General features: G+C 40.2%; 1 protein-coding gene across 4 annotated transcripts in view; it reads left to right on the forward strand.

Moving 5' to 3' along the window:
- LOC127570627 (F-actin-uncapping protein LRRC16A-like) overlaps positions 1-21,750 on the forward strand; it is a 261,851-nt gene that overhangs the window by 92,753 nt on the left and 147,348 nt on the right. For all 4 annotated transcript variants that reach the window (XM_052016361.1, XM_052016362.1, XM_052016358.1 and 1 more), the window contains exons 5-11: positions 1,988-2,109; positions 6,681-6,778; positions 7,293-7,363; positions 7,677-7,750; positions 9,663-9,738; positions 12,938-13,026; positions 17,011-17,105. In XM_052016361.1, the coding sequence (XP_051872321.1) occupies positions 1,988-2,109; positions 6,681-6,778; positions 7,293-7,363; positions 7,677-7,750; positions 9,663-9,738; positions 12,938-13,026; positions 17,011-17,105 (625 nt within the window). The remainder of the gene's footprint in view (positions 1-1,987; positions 2,110-6,680; positions 6,779-7,292; positions 7,364-7,676; positions 7,751-9,662; positions 9,739-12,937; positions 13,027-17,010; positions 17,106-21,750) is intronic.

Here is a 21,750-nt window from a genome sequence, read left to right on the forward strand (position 1 = left end):
ATATAGAGAGTTGAGTAGGGGACTGAGGACACAGTCTTGTGGGGCACTAGTGTTGAGAATAATCGCGGCGGAGGTGTTGCTGCCTATCCTCACTGATTGCGGTCTGTTTGTTGTAAAGTCAAGGATCCAGTTACAGAGGGAGGTGTTGAGTCCTAGGTCTCGGAGTCTGGTGACAAATTTGCTTGGGATTATTGTATTGAAGGCAGAGCTGTAGTCAATAAACAATAGTCGAACATAGGTGTCTTTACTGTCTAGATGCTCCAGAGATGAGTGTAGGGCCAGGGAGATGGCATCCACCATAGACCTGTTTAGACGGTAGGCAAACTGCAGTGGGTTGAGGTTTTCTGGGAGGCTGGAGTTAATGTGTACCATTATGCACTTCATGATGCTGGATGCCAGAGCCACCGGGCGGTATTCATTAAGGCACGTTACCTTGCTTTTCTTCAGTATTGGGATGATAGTGGTCTTCTTAAACCTGGTGGGAAACTCAGATTGAAGCAGGGAGAGGTTAAAAATGTCTGCAAATACCACCCCCCCCCCCCTCAGCTGATCTGCACAGGATCTGAGGACACGGCCAGGGACACCATCTGGGCCAGATGCTTGAGTGTGCTGTGCCAAAGCTACATATTAACCCAGGGATCTCCTATCTGCTGCTTCTGTAAAATGTGTCATATAGGATGGAAACAAGCCCTTTGGCCCAACTCATCCATGCCAACCATGGTGTCCACCAAGCTAGTCCCATTTGCTTGCGTTTGCCTCACATCCCTCTAAACCCGTCCTATCCATGTACAATTGCAAATGTCTTTTGAATGTTGTTATTGTACCTGCCTCAAACATTTTCTCTGGCAGCTTGTTCCATATACGCACCACCCCCACCTGAAAATGTTGCCCCTGAGGTCCCTTTTAAATTGTTTGCCTCTCACCTTAAACCTGCTGAAATCTGGAGCAAAAAGCAAACTGCTGGAGAAACCGAGCAGGTCCGGCAGCATCTATAGAGGGAAGTGGGCAGTCAATGCTTTGGGTCGAGTCCTATCATTAGGACATTCATAAATCTGAATGTTATTACCAGAAGTTTAAAGAAAGAAATTAGGATTAGGATTTCTTCTCCCCCCCCACCCCCCCACCCCCCCCCCCACCACCAAAAAAAGGAATTTTATTAGTTCTTAAGCTTCCCCCTCAGAGCATTAGTTGGAAGCAGAACTTTTTTTAAACCTTGGGGTCATGCATTTTATGTGAATTAGTGGCAGTTTTGAGATTTTCATTTGTTCAGAGCTTCCTTTAACATATTCTGGTCTTAATTTTTATTTCATTTCATGGGTAAGCGTGAGGAACTGCAAAAGGAAAGTTGATTTGGATTGATGATACTTTAGCAGAGTGTTTTTGCCTCTGGCATGAATGGATTTTGTTTTGCATGCAACATACAATTTTTTTTAAATACCCTACAGCCATTGTCTAGAATTTCCTCCCAATTGGCTAGGGTACATGGTTCTGGTGGAAACCCACTGATGGACTTAAAGCAGTGTTGTTGAATGATATTCAACCTCTGCCTGAGGTGGGGATTGTATTGAACCTCAAGGATTCCAGGATGTGTATTATAGCAGAGATACCCTTCTGTATTACAACAGCGTTCTCTCAGAGAAATAAGATGACATGGCATATTTTTTCAAGTCAGTGACTATATAAAAAAGATGGAGCACCCCAGCTGTTTCCCTCCCCAAATAGTCACAGCTATCAAGTCACTGTGGTATTTAGGCATTTAATTATTTCAATAAAACCTTTCTATTGATTTGTGTTGCTGTACATCCAAAGAAAGCAATGCACCAATTTGGGTAATTGGGAAAAACAAATTCCAGAATGGTGGATATAAGTTCAAAGCATAAAGTCTTTGAGGTGATGTTAGTCTTTAATAATTATAATAATTCTCTGATTTATACTTGATTGAGCGCTAAGAGTTGAAACATCTGCGAATTACTCTGCTATTTTTCAGCTGGTAATAGAAACTGACCGATGCACATTTGCCCTGAAGTTAACCACTTCAGAAGAGGTGAATGAAGTGGTGGGCTACCTTGGATCGTGCCTGAAGAAGATGCTCCCCGGTCTCTCTCCAATGTATGTACTCAAGGCCTTGACCTCTGTAGCATTTAAGCAGGTGTAAAATTTTAAACCAGTTTGATGAAAAGCTTTAAGAATCTGTTTCCTTTTTTTTCCCCCTCAATTACCTAAGCCTATTGAACTTGTTACTACAGTTTGTTCATTTCCATTTCATGATGCCTCCCAGTAATGAAGCTCATGGTACTTGTGGTGGATTATGTTAATAAAGGAAATTATTCAGCACAGAAGGAAGCGATTCATTGTGCCTCTGCTAGCACTAGGGAAGAGCTTTCCAATTAGTCCTATCTGCCTTCCCTTTCCCCATAGCACTGTAGATCTTTCCATGATCCAGTTCCTATTTATATATCATATTTCCGTATGACCGAGAAGGAGGCTATTTCGGCCCATCCAGCCTATACTGGCACACAGAGCAATCACATTCTCCACTAATTTTCTCTGTAACCTATTCTACCCACATTCATATTAACTCTTCTCCCTGTGCCAGATTCATCTACATACTAGGGATAATTTCCAGTGGCCATTTCACCTACCAACCTGCATATCTTTGGGATGTGGGAGGAAACTAGAGAACTCGAGGGAATGCGTGCAGTCGCAGAGAGACCGTGCAAACTTTCGCACGGGTCAGGAATGAACCTGGAATGCTGGAGCTGTGAAGCAGCAGCCCTACTTCAATATTGTGTATAGTTCTGATTGCCCCATTACAGGAAGGATGTGGAGGCTTTGGAAAGGGCACAGAAGAGGTTTGCCTAGATACTGCCTGGATTAGAGGGTATAAATTGGACAAATGTGGGTTGTTTTCTCTGTAGTATTGGAGGCGGAGGGGAAACCTGATAGAAGTTTATAAAATTATGAGAGACATAGCCAAAATCTTTTAGCCAGGGTAGAAGTGTTAAGTACTAGAGGACATGCATTTAAGGTGACAGGGAGAGAGTTTAAAGGAGATGTGCAGGGCAAGTTTATTTTTTTTAACACAGAGTCGTGGTGCCCCTTATCTTGGGAAGAACGTACTGATGTTGGAGAGGGTTCAGAAAAGATTTACGAGGATGATTCCCGGAATGAAAGGGCATACTTATGATGAGCGTTTGTCGGCTCTTGGACTGAACTCACTGGAGTACAGAAGAATGAGAGGGGACCTCACAGAAACATTTAGAATGTTGAAAGGACTGGACAGGGTAGATGTGGGTAAGCTGTTTCCCTTGGTGGGTCAGTCCAGGACTAGAGGGCACAATCTTAGAATTAGAGGGTACCGGTTTAAAACAGAAATGAGGAGAAATTTCTTTAGCCAGAGGGTAGTGAAATTATGGAATTCTTTGCCACATACAGCTGTGAAGGCCCAGTCATTGGGGGCATTTAAGGAGGAGATTGATAGGTATCTAATTAGTCAAGGTATCAAGGAATATGGGGATAAGGCCAGAAATTGGGGCTAGATAGGAATAGTTTTAGTTTAGCTCGTGAAGCAGACTCGATGGGCCGAATGGCCTACTTCTGCTCCTTTGTCTTGTGATCTTGTGAGGCTGCCAGGGGTGGTGGTGGAGGCAGGTGTGATAGTGGTGCTTAAGAGATTTTTAGATAGGCACATGAATATGCAGGGTATGGAGGGATATGGATCACGTGCAGGCAGAAGAGATTTAGTTTAATTTGACATTGTGTTCAGCACAGACATCACAGACTGAAAGACCTGTCCTGTGCCGTACTGTTCTGTGTTCTATGTTCTTCCAACTGTGCTATTCCACTGCCCTTCCTGTTTGAACATTATTATTAAATCTGATTCCATATCCCATTAGGGAGTGGCCTCCAGATCATCATAATGCCAAGTAAAACAAGAACTCTCCTGTTCCTCCATTGGTTCTTTTGCCAGATAACTTAAATCTGTTTCCTTTGATTACTGACTCTCCTGCCGCTGGAAAAGCTTTATCCTTATTTGCTCCATCAAAACCCTTTAATGACTTTGAATTTGTTTCCCTTGAATCATACTCTGAGATTAACAACCTCGGCTTATCTCTGTGCAACTGAAGTTCTGCATCAGAAGCACCACTTTAGAAAATTTCCTCTGTACTCTTGCTAACCTCTTGATATCCTGTCATTGGGCCATGCCAAGAATTGCACAACATCTTTCTGTTGTGGCGTAAGCAGTAAGTTATGAACACTTAGTGAAATTTCCTTGGTTTAGTATGCTCTTCCAAAGTGTGTGTACAGGGGATTCTGTTCTTGCACCCCATTAAAATTGCACTGTTTAGTTTATACCTTTTCATTTTTCTTGCTCAAATGCATCACCTTGCAACTTATCTGCATTTTATTTCTTCTGCCACTTACCAGTCACTTTCACATGCCTATGACCTCCTGAAGTAACTTACAATCCACCTCACTGTTTACTACATACCTGACTTTCGTATTTCCATATTTTGAAATTGTGCCCTGTATGACCAAATTCAGGTCATTAATATGCATCAAAAAGAGGAGTGGTCTGAATAATAACGCCAGAGGATAGCGAAGAACCATGGAAACGTACAGCACAGAAGCGGGCCCTTTCAGCCTACGTCGTCCATGCCGACCATGACGCCTATCTGTGCTGATCCCGTTTGCCTGCATTAGGCCTGTATGTCTCTATGCCTTTCCTATCTAAGTACATTTTAAACTTTCCTCCAGTTTGAAAAACAGCTGCTTGCCATTACTCTCTGCCTTGTGTCTCTCAGCTTATTTTGTAATCACAAGGCAGCTACATCTTTGTTCCCATGGGCTTCAGTTTGACTAACGTGGAGTCCTTTATCAATGTCTTTTGAATATCCCTTGAACGTCACCCACCCCATCAAAGAACTCAATGAGTCAAACATGATTTGGCTTCAACTAATTAACTGGCTGGCATTTACTAATGCTTTGAAGGTGCAATTAATTGTGCCTAAGATAATTGCCTCTAAAAGTTTCCCAACTATTGACATTAGGCTGACTGGCCTGCAGATGTCAGGTTATCACTCTTTTTATGTTTAAAAAAAAGTGTAATGTTTGCAGTCTTCCCGGCCTCTGGCATTGCTCCTATAATCACTTTTTCCCACCCTTGTTTCTCTCATTCGATGTGCCCCATTCAAACCAAAGGACTAACTTTTAAATACCTCTCTCCCTTTTATTCGATCCAATGTCTCCAGAGCTTCTATTATTGTGACATTTGAAGCGTCTTATAACAGATGCCAAAGTGCTAAGTTGCTGTCACAGCCTTGTCTCCTCTGCATTCCTAGAAATGCTGTTGGACTTGTTATATGTTGGTAGTCGAGTGATGTAAAGGTTGCTCAAGCATAAACTTGTGCTGAGACAATCCTCTTTCAGGGTGAAAGTGGAGGAGCTGGGGAGGAACAGACAGAGAAAATGAACATGCATCAGGTAGATAATGAGAAAGAGGAAGAGATCATTTTCAGTGAAATACGACAACTGTCACTTGCCTCTCATCTGATCACCACTTCTTTCTTCCATTTGTTCCATATGACGTTTTTCCAAACTCCTATTTGTTACGCTTCAGGATGTAAAAACTGAAATGCAGTCCCAGCTGAGACTACCCATGTATTGAGTGAACACATCTCCAGTTAATTAGAAGAAACTGGCAACGTTGTTGAAGATGCCAATTAAGATGGGCAGGATGCTCTTTGATGCACGTACACATCTGCACCCAAAGCAGTTTCACTGACCTGGGAGTTAACTGGCAATCTACCTTATGGATTTTTTTAGGAAAGTTTTGGTCCTAAATTAGCCTTATTATCCCTTTGACTACCCTTTTATTATTTGTATGTATATAAAAGACACTAGTTTCCTTTTCTAATCTGCCCCTTTGGCTTATTTTCTTTTTTAAATTGTCCTTTACTTTTAGTATTCAGCTTGGCTGTCTTATACTCTGTCAAGTCCTAGTCTCAAAATGTCAAGCACCATCTGTTTTAATCAAAACATCTAGAGTTTCAAACAGCATTTGGTCTGGTGGATTGTTAAATGTATTTTGTTGCAAATGCTATTAGTTGAAAAATATTAAAAAAATGCAATTTTTCTCACCTTGACTCCAAAGTAGTTGCTGTAGTTGTAAGAGTATAGAAATATGGACCATAGTGATGATATTACAAGTAGAGTGTGTAACTAAACAGCATTCCCTGTTAGGCAGGGTGAACTCCAGTCTCTGATATTGCTCCCACAGCCTAAGAATTTGAAAATCGTGGTGAGCACTCTTCTTTCAAAGGGATAGACTTTGTGGAAAATGTCTTCAGAGGGGCAAAAATCCAAGCATGAATTTTGTGCTTAGCTTGAAAATCAAAACTTTGCAGATGTTGGAAAAACAGAGAAGATACTGGAAACACACAACCGGTCAGGCAGTATCTGTGGAGAGATTCCGAAGGTTCTAAGACCTCAAAAATTAACTCTTTCTCTTTCCACAGATGTTGTCTGAGCTGCTGAGTGTTTCTTGCATTTTCTGTTTTGCTTAGCATTTCTAACTTTTGCGTAATAGTCTTTTTCCCCCCAAACAAGCCTCAATTTATAGATTAAGAAGTGAAGAATTTTCTGAATAAGATCTTTTTTTTTACATACATATAAAACAGGAGGGTAATGAAAAAGGTGACAATGGAACCTCCAGATCGACTCTCATCTGTGCAGGCATTGTGGGATAGCCAGAACATTGCCGAACCTGGGCCCTGTGGTGAGTAAAATTAAATTCCAATTCTGGAGACAAAGACTTTGCCATCTGAAATAGAATAACAATGCCTCAAGAAATGCAGTGCTGGCTTACATTGGCACAAATTATGGGATCCCTGTTATAGATACTCCTGCACTTCAAAAGATATCGCCATCTCAAATCATTATTTCTGGAATGTATACATTTGATTGTGACTAATAGTGCACTTTTGGGAATATTTAGGTTAACATCGGAATAATGAGTACAGCTTCTTGCCACACTTGTTTTTGCTGCTACAGTTTGTTTACAGTTTATATTGGTATCATGTGAATTTTGATGTGGGATTATGCACAAACATGCAAACCATCACAACGTAAGCAACTTTGCTCTGTGCATATAAAGCCATGATTTTCTTTACTTAGTTATTCTGCCTTTATTGCATCTAATAGGACTAATCTGTCCTATATCTTGCATTCAATTTACACAAATTAAATCTTTCTATAATGTTCATGTCACATTTGAGATTCTTTGTCTTTAGGCGGATTCTCTCAGATGTATGCATGTGTTTGTGACTGGCTTGGATTGCCATACAGAGAAGAAGTACAATGGGTAAGAACACTCAAAAGAATGTTTCAGAGACTGCCATAAAGCATTTGCAAGAAGTAGGAAACATGCAAATGAAGATAGCATGTTTTCTATGTTTCTATATGGTTTTGAATTAGGAAATTAATTTATAGTTTGCAGTTTTGCAGTTAACAGACTAGAAATGTCTTCCCTAGCATTTGTATTCAGTTATGATGTTTAAGTCTTTGAAGTAGTTTACTTAAACTTTTTAGAAGTAGTTTAATGTAATTTTCACATAATTACAGACTGGATTAAAAATCTAATTACCCTCCAGCTGATATCCTTTGTACTTTTAAAGGACGTGGATACAATTTACCTTACTCAAGACACCAGGGAACTGAATTTACAAGACTTCAGCCATCTTGACCATAGGTAAGTCAAACATTTGTATTTGATGACGTTGTCCTGATCAATTATCTTTATAGTTTAATGTCCAAATGCAAGTTGAACTCTTTTATAAGACTATTAAATCAATGCTGCTGTAACTGAATTGCCAGTTTATTTTTGTGCAAACACAAACAAATGCATTTCAGTTGCTCTCAAAGACACTCCTTCATAACCAAAAGAGTTCAAATCTGAACATCCTGCATGGTTGCATAAGTTTTCCATGTTACTTTTTTTTCTGTATTGAAATGGTAGCTCTGATTATTAGAAGCAAAGTGCTTCAATATTCAATAAATGCTAACATGTTCTACTCAACAGTACGCTCCACTTATCTACAATTTATTCGCTTAATTCAATAAATCCTCATATAATTTTAACTTCAAAGCAAAAAGGCCCCAAAACATTTAAACTTCAGCTACTGTTATTTACTGAGAGCTCATCAATAACCAATGAGTTTGGTTCTAATTCTTAAACCTGAGTTAGTTTTTATTGATAGGAGTGATATTCAGATGAACCAAGTTAGACTTTAGAATGTAGGTTTTGGATTAATTTGATTGTCCCTCATTTTCAATCACTTTTGTTAGATGTGTGCTTGCTCTGTATCTTTTAATATTGTGCACACCTCAGTTTTTTTGCATAATTTATAAAGTGTTCTTCAATGTCCTTGGTTGATTTATTTTACACAAACCCGGTTGTCTGCTCATCTGAATTTAAAATTATCCCTCAAGTTTGACTCCCAATTTTTTCTGTAAAGACTGAATTGATTATCATTCTGCTTACACCAAAAATCCAATAGTCTTGAATGTGATTAGTCCTCAGATACGGTTAAAATACACACAAGGTGCTTCCTTTTCAAAGGGTAATGGCATCATCTGAGATAGCACCAAGCCATACACCTCAGAAGACTTTAGGTCCAATTCTAGGGTGGGTGCTATCATAAGTGATCTCAGCCAGAGGAGAAATTTGAGTGCTATTACTCTGTACTACCTCAATGCACTGTGTAATGAATTGATCTGTACGAACAGTATGCAAGACAAGTTTTTCACTGTACCTCGGTACAAGTGACAATAATAAACCAATACCAATAATCACTGTCAATATTTCTGGACCAGGAAGAAGGAATAATCTGTCCTGGATCCTATGAATCACTGTTAATCAGTGTTCTGAGGTGGTTTGTGCTTCTTTGAATATTAGCTGTGTCCATCTGTTAAACTGTAGTAACCACCGGCCACTTGCTTCGAGGCTTTCTCATAAAGAATTGCTACAAGGATGATCCACAGACTCCTCTAGGACCATAACTGCGCAGATTTCAATAGCAGGGGAAAACATGAGATGTGAAACCTTTTTAAAAGCAAAACTCAGCCCTACAGACATTTGCTCTGTTATGCTCTTGGGATGGAGTAGGGAAGGGGAAGGCAGAGGGGAGGGGTGACACTTTATATCTTGAGGTATATGTTCCTGAAAAGGAGCTTACAGCCAGTGTATCGTTTTTTTTACTAAACCTTCCGTTTTACCCATAGCATGATCCTTATTAAAGTTACTGTGTTTTACCTTGCTAAATTGAATGCTTAGGCAAGTGAAGTGAATCTGATGAGGGCTGATGAGGGCAAATAAATTGCTCGCAGACTTGTAGTTTTAATGATTTTGAATGCCTTGCATATATATTGAATCTTAACACATTAAAATGCTGCATGACTCTTTGTAAAACTGTGTTATGCAAAGAAAAATTTAGGCATTTATCATCATCCTGACCAGTAGCTTGTGATTGTATCAGATTGGATAAACCTTTAAAAATATGAATCAATAAGATTCATCTGTACATTAATTTTATTTGTTTATTATAGAAATCCATCAGGCAAATCTAAGTCAAATAAATCAAACTTCCTTCATATTTTATTAGAGACTTAATACCAATTGTTGCTGCCCTGGAGTACAACCAGTGGTTCACAAAACTCTCTTCCAAGGATCTTAAACTGGTAAGTAAATATTAAAGTTTTCTGCTGAATGGAAGACAGCAGCATATTGTAAGTATTCTGGTTTGTTTCCTTTTATTTTCTGAGGTAATTATTCAGAGACCATATATTTGACCCTTTGGCAGTCAGAGGCAAGAATGCCAGGGTGTTGGATGGAATGTGAAAGAGAAACCTGTCTGCAAGGCAGGCATGACACATTCTGCATTATCATTAGAATTCTCATTATCTCCCTCAAACAACATCATGAATCAGGTCATTTATCTCGTTGTTTGCGAGGTCTTGCTATTCAAATCTTATCTTAGAACTGAGTCCTTGTGGTTGGGGGGGGGGGGGGGGGGGGGGGGTGGGAAGGGAGGCGGTGAGCGAGTTCCTGATTCCTAACACTGGAGTTCACAATGACCTTAGACTTTGGTGTTTGGTACCCTTTTAATAAGTTCTCATACTAATGGTGAGTCATATTTGGGCGGAGGAGGAAGCAGCTCAAATAACATGATTGGAGGCTTTTAGTTTAAGCGTACTAATTTATTTTCTCCACAAATTGTACAGCATGTACCATTACTTAATGTGACATTTCAGCTTGACTCGTAAAATGAACAGGTGTGCTGAAATTTTGATATGATTGCTCAAAAAGCAATGGGGGTTATATTTTTATGCCACTTTATGTTTGATCTAAAATGCCTACAGATATCAGTAACACAGCTGTTCAAAATTGATTGTATATTAAAGGTGGCTTATTGCTCCTCAGACTGTTAACTCTGTCTCAGTATTAGAGGGGTGTGATATTGAGTCGACTTGCATTGGCATGTCATAAACATAAATGCAAACATATTCTTCAATACACTGGTTTCTGGCTTGTGAAGTGTGACCTGTGGCTTATCCTGTGGAGCATAGAGGAAATCCTTTTGCTTACTCCCACCATCTAATTTTGAAGAAAAAGTGAGAAGAAGAACAGAAAGGAACAAAGGGAAAAATAAGAGGAAAATTAGAAGTGGGATCCATACCTGAGAATAAGGTGGCAGGGAACAGTTTTAAAGCATTTTTCCTTGTGCCACTTTCAATAGCTAATGAGACTCAAACTATCTGGGAATATTTCGTGAAAATCTGGAAAAAAAGATTCTGCTAAATCATTGCTTAAGTAGGTACTAAACCAAACAGGAAAAGTTCCTCCAGCATTTTGTGTGTGTTGCTGCAGGTAAATTATAAAATTTGATTGCTAAATCGAATTTCATTAGTTGACTTTTGCACAATGAGAGCCCTGATCTTCGAGCCTTGGGCACCAATCAAAAGAATTGAGTGCTGAGCCACGCATGTCTGACTTCTTCTCGATGATATAAATTTAATGAATCCTGATTATTATACTGAAGTTTTTGAAATTATTGAGCTACCCATGAGTAAAATTTCACGTGTCTTTATTAATTAAACTGCCTGTGAGAGATCTGTTGCTTCTTTAATCACTCCCTGCTGATTTAGCATGATTTGTGAAGATTGGCCATTAGTCACAGGAAGGACAAAACAACTTGTATCTAGAGAGCATCTTCAGCATGACAACACATTCCAAGGGGATTCGCAACCTTCTCTCACAAAATTTGACCTTGTGTAACTTACAGATATTAAGTTTGAGCAAAGAGGTGGGTTCAAGTCATGTTTGTAAAGGGGAAAATGTAGGGTGGAGAGGGATAAGCACAAATAACTTTGGGGGCTGGAGAAGGGCAGGATCATGGAGGGCTACAAAAACATGATTATCTAATAAAACTTGAGTGACCTAGCAAGCTCTGAACTTTGGTGTCAGTTTGGCAAATTTTCTAGAGTATTGGATGTTATTCTATTAATACCCCAACACACTTTAAATTCATCTTTATTTTATCATGATAAATTTTCCGATGAACCTGATGAGTTTAAAGAGAAGGCAGGAGACGGGGCCCTGGTGAGCTTAAAGGGTGAGCAGGTACCAGGCTCTGGTGAGTTTAAAGGGAGCACGGGAAACATCATGGTGTTTGAACCATTGGGGTTTCCGAATGATCAGGTAAGGGATTATTGAAGTATTACTGTAATCTTAAAATCAAGGTGTAGTTCAGTAAAAAAAAAACTGAATTCACAAAAACTTCCTCAAATTAGACTCAAGACCATTGCCTTCTCACACAGGGATGAAGGACCTAGGGTTGGTGCAAAGTAGAACGTAGGCAGCAAATGTCTGGATGACCTCAAGTTTATGGAGGATGGAATGAGGGAGACTGTCTTGGAGCATTTAGACATAAAGCTAACAGAGGTGATCTGGTGAGCTAATGGGACTTGGCAGTAGATAGCCTGAAGCAGGTGGAATTAAATGCTGGAAACACTCAACAGGTCAGGCAGCATCAATAGAGAGAGAAGCAGTTAATGTTTCAGGTCTGAGACCTTAAGGTCGAACAGGTCTGGGACTTGAAATGTTAACTTTTTTTGCGCTCCACAGATGCTGCCTGATCTCTTGAGTGTTTCTAGCATTTGCTGTTTTTGTTTCAGTTCTGCAGGTTGTTTTGATTTCCATTTCTTGAAATGGGTGGAGTTGGCTGATGTCAGAGATGTAAAAATACGTGATCATAATGGAATCAGCACGTGATTCACATTCAGACAGTTATAGGGAGATGAAAGAAGTTGGCTAAATAAGAAGAGGTTCAAGCTGTGTGAGAGGGCAATGGTCTTGAGTCTAATTTGAGGAAGTTTTTGTGAATTCAGTACTGGATTTTGGAATTTCAGCCTGCACATGTAGATGCAGTGGAGGAGTCAAGAGAGGTGGTGTTGAGGTAGAGCTGTGTGTTGTCATAGTATATTTGAGCATATGGGAGACAATGTTTTCAAGGAAATGTGTACTGCTTTTTTTATATTTCAGATTTCACCTTAGTCCACTTTTACACATTTGTTTTTCTGCCCATTGATTCCTTTTCTCATGAGTTCAATAGCTTGGGCATTTGACTTTTCCATTGGCTGTTTCACCGTATTACATTCCAGACTGCAACACTTTAGCTGACAATCCTGCTAAAAGTGATGGAATTCCTTCTTCAAGGAAGGACTGTTAAGGTAGCGGTGGGGAGGGAGAAATCTTCAATTCAGGTTCTCTATACAATGGAATGGAATCTTTTGTGCATCATTTGGGTATGGTTTGTGCTTAGTTTACTCTTACCTTTTATTTTTAATTTTAGGCAGATTTCATTTTCTAATTCTTTAGTCCACAGATGTTTGTGACCAAATCCTACGAGTGGTTGCTAGGTCCACACGTTTGGAAGAGCTGGTGCTGGAAAGTGGAGGACTACGAACGTAAGTAACATTTAGTCAGTCGTTGTTTCAAAAGTGCGTAGCCTCTTGAAAATTAATTTGTAAATCTCCTTTTAGGAATTATAAAACCATTAAATGTGCAGTTTAAAGCTCTGAAAGTCTATTTGCTATTCATGTGCGAACACTCACAAAAAGTTCAGTGTTTTTATTTGGATTGGTGAAATATACATTAGTTACCTTGAAAAGTTTATTGCAGTGTCATGCACTCTCAGATTCCATCTGAACAAAACCTGAGGTATTGTGGTTCTGATAATTTTCAATGGAATGTAATCAGATGAATGTAATCATAATGGGGGGAAATAAAACTCTTCCCATTTGGATGTAAGGAAACATTAAGAAATATAACACATTTGCTCACAATAAGCATTAGCAGGAATGACCTCTTTATAGTGTTTGTGAAGACATTGTACCATCATCATGTGAGTGTACCCGTCTTTATAGGGAGCTACGTATAAATGGCCCAGACTAAGGGATGGATCCAGCAGCTTAAATTGGACGCCCATGAGTCTTGTGGACTGCAATCAGCAGAACTGTGTGCGGGGTGATGCAGTCATACAGCAGTTGGTGCTGCGGCCTCACAGCTCCAGCGGCCTGGGTTCAATTTTGACCTCTGGTGCTGTCTGTTTGAAGTTTGTGCGTTGGTTTCCTCCCACGTACTACCGTAAAATTGCCTCTAGTGTAGTTGGGTGACAGGTGAATCGAGGGGGTGGGGGCGTTAAGGGAGTTGTTGGGAATGCGAGAAATGAAATGGGATAGGTGTAGGATTAGCGTAGATGGATGTTTGATGGTCAGTGTGGATGTGCTGGATTGAAGGGCGTGTTTCCGTGTTGTGTGATGCGATCTGTTTTATCACCACCATGTCTGCCCCTCTCTCATCAGTCAACCTGCGATTAAATTTAGATTAAAGGATAGTGTAGAGGGGTCTTCCAGGGACATCAGCCCTACCTTGGAGTGAGATAGAACATAGAACAGTACAGCACTAGAGTAGGCCCTTCAGCCCAGAATGTGCCAAACTAAATAAGCTAGTAATGAAATGCCTAATTAAACTAATCCTTTCTGCCTACACAATGTCCATATCCCTCCATTCACTGCACATTCATGTGCCCATCTAAGAGCCTCTTAAATGTCTCTATCAAATTTGCCTCCACTACCACCCCTGGCAACCCACTTCTTTGAACTTGCTCCCTCTCACCTTAAATGCATGCCCTCTAGTATTAGACATTTCATCCCTGGGAGAAAGATACCGGCTGTCTGTGTCTCTCATAATCTTATACACTTCTATCAGGTCTCCCTCAGCATCTGCTGCTCCAGAGAAAACAACCCAAGTTTGTCCAAACTCTTTATAGCACATGTCCTCTAATCCAGGCAGCATCTTGGTAAACCTCTTCTGCACCCTCTCCATAGCTTCCATGTCCTTCCTATAATGGGGTGACTAGAATTGAATGCAATACCCCAGATGTGGTCTAACCAGAGTTTTATAAAGCTGCAGCATAACTTCCTGACTCTTGAACTCAGTGCCTTGACTAATAAAGGCAAGCATGCCATACGCCTTCTTTACCACCCTATCAACCTGTGCAGTCACTTTCAGGGAGCTATGGAGTTGGACCCCTCGATCCCTCTGTACATCAATGCTGTTAAGCGTCCTGCCATTAACAGTGTGTTGTCCCTTTGCATTTGATGTCCCAAAGTGCAACACCTCACACTCGGCCAGATTAAACTTCATCCACCCATATCTGCAACTGATCTATATCCCACTGTATCCTTTGATAATCTTCTGCACTATCCACAACGCCACCAATCTTTGTATTGTCTGCCAGATACCGTGCCAGTAAAGTTCCAGATCAAGGGTATTTGATGTTTACACCAAATGCAGTGGGTTCTAGTCCAAGAAAAGCCACCCTACAAGTAATTGATCAGGTCTGAATTTCGTACTCCAGCCACCTTCAGTCAAGAGTTCATTAGAATAGCATATGTACCCCAGCCATTTCTGGCTTCATAAGTGGCTATTCCTCCTGCTATAATGAGTGGGGCCTTTCTGTTCACTTTTTATCACATTTCAATCCATTCAAAGCTACCGGTCAGACGTGGGCAATATCCAAACGTAGGCAAACAAGTTGTTGTAAATATATGCCTCACAAGTGATGAACAGCTTCAAAAAGAAACACAACCACATTTTCTAGACCTTCAAATATTCCAATATGCTTACATCCACCTCAGTGTGAGTGACCTTCAGGATTGTTAGAAATCAGAACTATTGACACTGTGGCCAAAGAAATAGTGAAGCTGAAATACTTTAGGACAAAGGGATATTTGTCCCAACTCCTCAACACCCAGCAGGGGCTTTCCTTAAACCACAACATTCATCCACATCTACATTATCGGATCACTTGGTTGGATCCAGCTGCAGTAGCACTTGAGGAGCTTGATAAAATCGAGGCAAAGCAAACATACCTGCACTTGCCAGCACACTATGGCAACCGTGTGCACTACTGAAGGAATGCATCTTAAGATCTTAGCAGACTTCAAAGTACGTTCCCATCTCATAATCTCTGTCTCAGAAACAATAAGAGCAGTAATGATGTTAAAACAGCCAAGGTGTCTGCCAAACTACACAGCTACCTGACTGAGGCATTAATTGCCATTTTTTCACTGTCACTGTGACAAAATTCGGTAATTCACTATTGGAATGCCGTTAGTGAAAGGAACGCTGAGGTTTAAGGAGAAGCCCCTCCAGCAGTTATACAGGGATGCAAACTTGCCAAGATATTTTTTTAATATAAATTCCCCCAGCGCTGGTGCCGATTTGGAAGGCAGCTGACTCTCCAAAAGTAGAACAATGACTGTGGATGTCAGGAAGTGTGTGAATGTGAATTCTCGCATATGCTGGGGATGGAGCATTAACACTCCAATTCTCTAACAAACTTGTTTAATTCCCCGGCAGTTACCCTGGGGTATTTTTACCTTTCAGAGTAACAAGGAGCCATTCCATTTGAATGGAGGGAAGCAGCTATGCGTGTAAAGAGTGAGCAACTGGCAATTTTTTAATTGAGTTTTCTTTCATGTTCTTAAATTGTTTTAAGTTTTTAATTTTTGTTTCTTTCAGTGTTTAATTGATTTTTATTTGTTATTGATTTTGAATATTCTGAATGGCTGGGCAATTTGACAGCCAGCAATGCCTGGGTCCATGGCTTGGCCCAAGCTATTTTTTCAGCTGTTTCAAGGGTGTAGTTGCATGGTTTCCCCTCATGACAGCAGTACATTGTGCACTGCCCTGCAACTGCACAGGATCTCATCGTTTTCAATCATGAAGGTTTAAGGCAACAAGTTGACATCAGTAGATCCATAAAGGCAAGTCCATAGCAAGTGTTTATGTTAGTAGCCTACATGGATGGTTCAATGGCAGTAGCTGGTTCTGTCTCAGAATTTCCAGTTAAACCCATGCAAAATGATATTCCCCAGGAAAGATGTGAAATGATCCTCGTAGAGGCATGGTCTCTGTACAGATAAGAAGGTTTGAGAAGGTGTGATGGGATTCAGTTAAATGATGCCAACAGCAAATTTAGTTTTGTATACAATGTACATATTATATGTAAGGAGGTGAGTATAAACCTAGTCTCTTTTGCACCATTAATGCGTATTAGTGTACATACTATAGCATGCACATTATACACTATATCCCTCAAATCAAATCGGGTAAAATCGCACTGAAGTACATAAGATATTCCAAGGCTCTTTACAGGAACACAGAACAAAAATAAAATGAACTGTTGATAAATTTACCGTAAGCCCATAATTAAGGTTACTAGCAGAATGTACTACCAGAATGTGCTTGAGCAGTAAGATTTGGGTGTAATACATACTTAGATACTGACCCATGGCTCATTGATTCTTTACTTATGTTTCAGCTGGTTGTAGACTAATGTTCAAGTGCATCTCTTCATAGGGTTTTAATCAATTTTTCCCTAGGGATTTTGCACAGAAGTTGGCTAGTGCTCTCGCTCACAATCCCAACTCAGGACTTCACACAATCAATCTTGCCAATAATCAGTTGGAAGACAGAGGTACGTGAACTGCCATCTATATAATTTGCCTACAGCTTTTTTCTTAAACTTTGCTTCTGCATGCAGCTGTGTTACGTCTGTTGAGTAGCTGGCCAAGATCACACTTCCGCTGGACTAAGAAGCACAAGAGGAAGATGTCAGCTTCTGATTTCCTCTAGTCTCTGCACGTTTCTCATTGTGTAGTCAATGAGTTCAGAAAATAGTATGTATTTTTTTACATCAAAGTAACATTGAGGTTGGTGGCTCTTGACTTAATGCACAGATGTTTCAATCACCTCTGGTGAAAACCATTGAAACTGTTAAATCCAAAATGCTGCTGTTTGCATTGCACAACTGCACTAACATTTCCTTGAAAATGGTGTTTGTACTCTGTCTCACCATTCAAGTGCATCAGATGGTGTGAAGTTCCTGTACTCAAATGATTGACACCAGCTAAACTCCTCACAAAGTTTGGATATCCCCATTTTAGTCAGAGTATCCTTTTAATGATGCCATTTAAACACTCAGCACTGAAAATTAACTGCTACAAATGTTGGTGCATTCCATCAAATTTTAATTAGTTTGATTAAAAAGTTTTTAGCTTTTTCTTTCTTTTCCTCTCTGAATAAATTGTTTTTTCTGTAGCTGATTTGATCCTGAATTCACCCATTTTCATCTGCTTTTCCTTTTGATAGCAATATTACTTTAAATCCATGTCCTAAATCTGAAAAGCTGCAGTTTTGGGGACATAGTCTGCTTCTGGAAGTTGTTGCAAAATCTTTGAGCAGGAAACCACTTTATAAAGCCCTGAAGTAGGAACAAGCACTTTACAACAAGCTGACTGTTGGCCCTTGGGAAGCATTCTGTATTTTTTAAATGGATGTACAAACAGGAAACACACACACAAAATGTGAATGAACAAAACTGCAGAGGTTCGAAATCTGAAATAAAAACAGAAATGCTCGAATCGGTCAGGCAGCGCCTGTGGAAAGAGAAACAGAGTTAACGTTTCAGTTCTGATGAAGGGTCTTGGACCTGAAATGTTAACTGTTTCTCTTTCCACAGTTGCTGCCTGATTTGCTGAGCATTTCCAGCATTTTCTGTTTCAATATACACAAAAACATGTTGGACCTGCGACATCTCAAAATGATTTGTGATAATCAGCCAGGGAAATGGATATAGCAATGAAATGGGACAAGGCAAATTCCAAGTATCGTTTTAAAGGCTTGCTCCAGAACCAGCTGTGCCTCTAACCAAACTGTTCCTGTACAGTTACAACACTGACATCCACTCGACAATCTGAAAATTATCCAAGTACATCCTATCCAAGATGTACAAATCCAATCTGGGTAATTACTGTGCAATCAATCTCCTCGCAATGATCAGCAAAGTGACAGAAGGTTTTGTCCACAGTGCCATCAAGCTGTTCTTGTTTTCCATTAACAGAGCTCCAATTATCTTCAGTTGCTTAGTCAATGACCTTCCTTCCATTTAATGTTCGCTGATGATTGTACAGTGCTCAATTCAATTAGCAATATTTATCCCTGATAATAAAATGGAATAACCATCATCATCCTGGCAGACACCATTGGCCAAAATCTCTACTGGACCAGCTATCGTCCACAACTCTCGGGGGCAGAGAATTCCAGAGATTCACTACCCTCGGCAAGAAGAAATTTCTACGTACCTTGGTTTTAAAAGATTAGCCCTTTATTTTGAAACTATGTTCCCTTTTTCAAGTCTTTCCTACTAATGAAAATGCAGGAAAATTGGAGCAGGAGTAGGGCACCTAGCCTCTCAAGCCTGCGCTGCCATTCAATATAATCACGGCTGATCTATACCGGCCTCAACTCCTCTTCTGTGCCAGTTCCCCATCTTTCAAATATTTATCTATCTCCACCTTAAATATATCTAATGATCTGGTCTTCACCACCCTCAGGCCAAAGAATTCCAGAGATTCACTACCCTCTGAGACAATCCCAACATCTACCCTGTCAAGCCCCCTTAGGATCTTGTATGTTTCAACATGATCTCCCCTCATTTTAAACAAAGAATATAATCCCAAACTGTTTAACCTTGCTGGATAGGACAATTCTCATGCCAGGATTTAGCCTGGTGAACCTCCTTTGGACTGCCTCCACTACTACTATATCCTTTCTTCAGTAAGGGAACCAAAACTGTGCACAGTGCTCCAGGGGTGGCCTCACCAATACCCTATTTAATTGTAACAAAACTTCCCTATTTCTAAACTCCAATCCCTTCACAATAAAGACTAATATTCCATTTGCCTCATTAACTACATGCTGCAGTTGCCTGCTAATGTTTTGTGATCCATGCACAAGAAAACTGAGATCCCTCTGTCTTCACTCATTTGTAGTTTCTTTCTATATAGATGATAATCTTCCTTTTGATTACTTTACTGAATTGTATGACCTCACACTTTCCCATGTTAAATTCCATTTGCCAAGTTTTCACCCAGTCACTCAATGTATCTATCTCCTGTTGCAGAGTCACAGTATCCTTATTACAACATGCCTGTCCATCTATTTTCGTGTCATTGGCAAACTTGGATGCCTTACATTCTGCCCCCTTCTCTAGGTCATTAATATCAATAGTAAATAGTTGAGGGCCTTGAACTGATCCCTGGGGCACTCTACTAGTTATACCCTTCCAAATAAAAAAAGACCCATTTATTCCAACTGTTTTCTATGCGATAACCAATTTTTAATCCATGTTAACACACTTCCTCCAATACCATGAGCTCCTAACTTGTGCTCCAGCCTCTTATGTGGCATCTTGTCAAATGCCTTTTGGAAATCCAAATACACTGCTTCTACAGGTTCCTGTCTATCAACTCTACTTAGTTACGTCCTTGAAGCAAATTTGTCAAACATGATTTGTCTTTCATGAAACCATGTTGAGTTGATTTGATTAATCCTAAATCTTTCCTAAGTGATTAGCCATTTCTTCTTTAATTACTGCCTCCAGTGTCTTGCCAACAATGATCGTTAATCTAACTTGCCCATGGTTTCTCGCCTCTTATCTTCCACCCTTGAGCAATGGAGTGCTGTTTTCCAATCCACTGGTAATAGCAGAATTCAATGAGTTTTGGAAGAACTTCAACCAATGTGTCCATTATCTCTGCAGCCATTTAGAACTACAAAGCCATAACGGTGATGGAATAATTTCTAAGTGCCGGTTTTAATAACACTTGAAATTTGATGCCATCCAGGACAAATCAAACTATGGCTACCTCATTGATACCCCATCCACTACCCTAAACATTCATTCACTCCACAACCAGTGTGCTATGGCTGCAGTCTGTACCATCTAGTCAAAGTTGAGTTTATTGTAATATGCACAAGTACACATATGCACAGGTGCAGTGAAAAACTTACTTGCAACAGCATCACAGGCACATAGTATCAGATACACAACATTCACAAGAAAAACAAAAGTTTGGGCACCCTGCATGGTCAGTACTTAGTAACAGCCCCTTTGGCAAGTATCACAGCTTGTAAATGCTTTCTGTAGCTAGCTAAGAGTTTTTCCAATTCTTGTTTAGGGGATTTTCGCCCATTCTTCCTTGCAAAAGGCTTCTAGTTCTGTGAGATTCTTGGGCCGTCTTGCATGCACTGCTCTTTTGAGGTCTAGCCACAGATTTTCGATGATGTTTAGGTCGGGGGACTATGAGGGCCATGGCAAAACCTTCAGCTTGTGCTTCTTGAGGTAGTCCATTGTGGATTTTGAGGTGTGTTGAGGATTGTTATCCCATTGTAGAAGCCATCCTCTTTTCATCTTCAGCTTTTTTACAGACGGTGTGATATTTGCTTCCAGAATTTGCTGGTATTTAATTGAATTCATTCTTTCCTCTACCAGTGAAATGTTCCTCGTGCCACTGGCTGCAACACAAGCCCAAAGCAGTTGGAGAGGTGTTCTTTTCATGAAATTCTGCACCCTTTTTTCTCCAAACATACCTTTGCTCATTGTGGCCAAAAAGTTCTATTTTAACTTCATCAGTCCACAGGACTTGTTTCCAAAATGCATCAGGCTTGTTTAGATGTTCCTTTTCAAACTTCTGATGCTGAATTTTGTGGTGAGGACACAGGAAAGGTTTTCTTCTGATGACTCTTCCATGAAGGTCATATTTGTGCAAGTGTCGCTGCACAGTGGAACAGTGCACCACCATTCCAGAGTCTGCTAAATTTTCCTGAAGGTCCTTTGCAGTCAAATGGGGGTTTTGATTTGCCTTTCTAGCAATCCTACGAGCAGTTCTGTCGGAAAGTTTTCTTGGTCTTCCAGACCTCAACTTGACCTCCACTGTTCCTGTTAACTGCCATTTCTTAATTACATTATGAACTGAGGAAACAGCTACCTGAAAATGCTTTGCTATCTTCTTATTGCCTTCTCCTGCTTTGTGGGCATCATTTATTTTAATTTTCCAGAGTGCTGGGCAGCTGCTTAGAGGAGCCCATGGCTGCTGATTGTTGGGACAAGGTTTGAGGAGTCAGGGTATTTATAAAGCTTTGAAATTTGCGTCACCTTGCCTTTCCTAACGATGACTGTGAACAAGCCATAGCCCTAAGAGACTAATGAAGGTCTGAGACCTTGGTAAAAGTTATCTGAGAGCTCAAATCTCTTGGGGTGCCCGAACTTTTGCTTGGTT

The sequence above is a fragment of the Pristis pectinata genome, chromosome 5 (genome assembly GCF_009764475.1).
Source record: "Pristis pectinata isolate sPriPec2 chromosome 5, sPriPec2.1.pri, whole genome shotgun sequence".
Classification (NCBI taxonomy): Eukaryota; Metazoa; Chordata; class Chondrichthyes; order Rhinopristiformes; family Pristidae; genus Pristis; species Pristis pectinata.